The following is a 3,739-nucleotide window of genomic DNA, read 5'->3' as shown; positions in this document are numbered from 1 at the left end:
TAAAGGAAACTAGAGAAAAACTATCTGCAAACTTCTGCAGTTTGCAATGTGGCGCAATTGTTGGTATTTTTAGTGGTAGGCCCAAAGCGAACTAGTGCGTCATGCTACGAAAATGGGGACATAGCTGAAAATGGGTTGTTTTTTTACGCGCTATGTAAAGCAAAACTATTCTGCGGATTTATCAGAAATGAATATCAGACAAATTCCTTTTGGCTTCCAAATGTTGAGTATAAATTGGAACTCAAAACTTCAGTGTAGAGAAAAATATTAACAAAAATAAGTTGTACAGTTTTTTTTTATCACCCTTCATTCTTTTGCCTGTTATTGTGGGAGCATGGAGCCCCCGCCTGTACACCTATTTCCTCAGAAATACACAACCAATTGCAACACCATTTCGGAAAACATGCCTGCAGTCACTTTCGATTCTACAAACATCCCATCTTCCCGTTGACGTCCACTCTCCTCCCCATTCTCCGTCCTTAATCCTCGCACCCCCTCCCCCAACCCACCCTCCCCCCAAAAAAGCAAGAAAAAACCCTAGTTCCCAATACCCAAAGAAAACAAAACAAAAAGAATGAACCCCCCCCCCAAACAAAAACAAAAAAACAAACAACAACAAACAAACAAGAACGGGATAACCAGAACTCCACTTCCGCAGTAAAAGGAAACAAAATACAATTTGCAATATCAAATAAAAACCAAACATTATCTGCTATGAGGAGTGCTTCAAATAAGAAGTTACATGAATAAAAGACAGTACAGGGCCAACGTGATGCAGAGGAACACAAAAAAGAAAATTTTATCAAGACGTTTCGAAGACCACGATCTGTTAGTGGCCACTAGGTTCGGCACAAGAGAGACCCTAGAGCCCACAGAGAGATTCCCGTCTTCACTGACGTCATGAGGTGTTGGCGATGGCGTCAACGGATCTGACAAAGTGGCCACACCTTCGCTGTCCAATTTGCGCCTCTCAGATGACCTTCTGCTCTGAGGAACACTTCCTCCTGCCATGAGAGCCCGACTATCTGAAGGCCGGTATTTCTCCCGATCCCGTCTCGCTTTCTCTTCTGTTTGTTCCGCACGGTAGCATCTAAGGACCAAGGATGTTGCTAGAAATGTGAGTAAATTCTCCGAGACAAGGATGGCCAGGAAGAGGTTGAATCTGGGAAGGCTGCTGAAGCTTCTCGGCATCATATTGCTAACCAGGTTGAGAAAAACGGTGGTGCTCACGAACATGGTGACAAGAAAGGTTATCTTTTCCCCAGACGCAGGGGGAATCCAGAACACAAGTAACGTCATCAATGACGTCACAATGATAGGTGTGATGATGTTGATAACAAAGAATGTGGAGCGTCTCTTAATGGCGAGCGTGACCTTGACGACATTCGTGCCTCGCTGGAGCTCGTTCTCCCAGATGACGACGCTCTGAGAAGTGTCGGTAATGGTCCAACTACTGTGAGTGCTGAAGAGTTCCAAAAGCGGCAGGTTGAAGCTCACAGTCTGCATGGCGATCCGAGCTCCGCTCCCTAAGGGCTGGAACATCAGCGAGCAGTTCTGCTCGTCAAATGGGAAAAACGTGACGTCAAAGAAACACGAAGACACAATCTTCTGCGCCAAGAAAGCAAGCAAATTTCCATTCGCGTAGAGCTCGATAGTATCAGGATCTGGAAGCCGAACCACATCCTCAGTCGAGTCGGCGGAGTTGAGTAGGTAGATCAGAGGTGTCCATATGTCGTCTGGTTTCAGAATTACTTTGTCGATTCCTTCGAAATCGTGTGGGTTCCATCTCAAAGTGTCGTCTTGCCAGCTTAGGACAATGAAGGAGGAGACAGCCACGGCCTGTGTCACTTCGTCCACGTACAGGATCTGGCGATGATGGACAGTAAAAGGTCAATATGAGTAAAATGATAACAACAGTTAACTTAACAATACTCGAAGCACTGTCGACTCTCTTATGACTTCGTGTTGGTTATAATAAAGTGGTATTTCCCCACCAATACGACATTGAGGTCAGCTAACACGCCAGAAATGTACTTTCGATGACACCATTTGCAGTGTCTTCCCCCTCCCCAGTTCAGCTTCGGCCCAAACCCCCATCTTCCTCCCCCCCCCCCCCCCCCCCCAACCCCATACAATGACCAGATCTAATGTCTGACGTAAGCTGACAAACACCTTTTTAAAATTATCAGCAGTTTCCAGATAAAGTGGGTTTTTAGTTTATCCAACCATTTTAAAAGGGCGTTCTTCCAAAATTTTAATTCTAATGTATTTAAAGCCTAGTCACACGTAGGGTAACTGATCAGGCTTTTGATTAAGCAAATTAAAAATAATTTGGTGCCAAAAATTAAAAAATGGCGTTTTGTCAGTTTACGGCAGATGTGCAGGTATGTAAGAAGTCTAATGGAATATGAACAATACGAAGCATCCTTTGGAGTGTTCACAGCAATGGAAGTTTTATAACCATCAGAGTCCACAAAATCGTTTTAAAACGAAAATGTGGTCTCAAATACATTCCTAAAACTTTAATCAAGAGGATATTCGTTATGTGCGATAAGTATGGGCTCAGACACACAAATACGTTTCAAAGGTATTGAGCAAAGTAAGAATTTATGGCATATATTAAGAAGACTGAAACGTTTGAAGCAGAATAATAAATATCCTCAATTGTCACTGTGACGTCTTACACCAAACAGCCAATCGAAGTCATGAAAATATTTATCAAAATGAAGCAGCTCTTACACGCCTGGCCACTCTGGGCCAGAGTGAAAAAAGAGGTTTGCCATAAGTTACTTTTTGAACCAGGCCTATTTTATTGAAATCTATTATATTTTCTAAATCTGTACACCAACTGAAATTCACTTTTGGAGTTTATACCGTATTCTTTTGCATTGTGGTACTACTGTACAGCAGTGAAAAGTAAAATTTAACGTGGAACGTGCTGTAAAAACCCGCTTTCACAGCCTATAAAATAAGATTGTCTATAATGGTACATTTTTAAACCGCTGGGCCTGGGGTGCCATTGAAGACGTCCAGGAGTTCAATAGCATTTCGCTTTGCTTTTAGAAATCAAAACCTCTGAATTGAGCATCGCTCATGATAACGGCTCTAAATGATGCCATTTATTCTTGCTTGGAGCCATTGTTGTATAATTGAGACCTTCGGAGCTTAAAAAATTGCAAAAACAAACAAATGAAAACACAAAACCACCCCCAAAAACAGCAACCCCCCACCCCCCCACCCCCCAAAAAAAACCCACGCACACACAAAAAAACAACAACAACAACAAACCATTACAGATAACCTGACCAAACCACAGTAATGACAAAAGAAAATGTAACAACAACACTCCAGAAATCCTGAGAAAGTCAGCAGTCGTGGTGGCAGCGATTTCACAGCCACAGTAGCAGCAGAAACAACAACAACGTGACAAGAAAGCAATAATTTTATTACCACAGACATTTACAACAACATTGAAAGTGACGACAGCAACAATAGTACACAAAGTGACGAACCTGCAGCGGCAACAGCAGCAACATAACACACCCATCATTCACATTAACAAAAAAACGCTACCAACAACGCCCAAAAACATTTTAACAGCATCCCCAACTACAAAACAAGAACAACAACAAAGTGCTTTGAGAAAGAAGACGAAAATAGTACAATAGCAAAATGCCAAAAATCAATATCAAAATCAACAAGAACAAAAACTCCCCAAACCTTCCCCCCTCAATCCCCC

General features: G+C 42.4%; 1 protein-coding gene across 1 annotated transcript in view; it reads right to left on the bottom strand.

The window, feature by feature from the left end:
• Nucleotides 1–638: 638 nt before the first annotated feature.
• LOC101860837 (acetylcholine receptor subunit beta-type unc-29-like) overlaps nt 639–3,739 on the bottom strand; it is a 4,112-nt gene continuing 1,011 nt past the window's right edge. Inside the window, exon 2 of the mRNA XM_035971616.1 lies at nt 639–1,866. Within this exon, the coding sequence (XP_035827509.1) occupies nt 739–1,866 (1,128 nt within the window). The 3' untranslated portion in view covers nt 639–738. The remainder of the gene's footprint in view (nt 1,867–3,739) is intronic.

Source organism: Aplysia californica, unplaced genomic scaffold (assembly GCF_000002075.1).
Source record: "Aplysia californica isolate F4 #8 unplaced genomic scaffold, AplCal3.0 scaffold00471, whole genome shotgun sequence".
Lineage (NCBI taxonomy): Eukaryota > Metazoa > Mollusca > Gastropoda > Aplysiida > Aplysiidae > Aplysia > Aplysia californica.
This window is presented reverse-complemented; position numbering and strand designations above follow the sequence as displayed.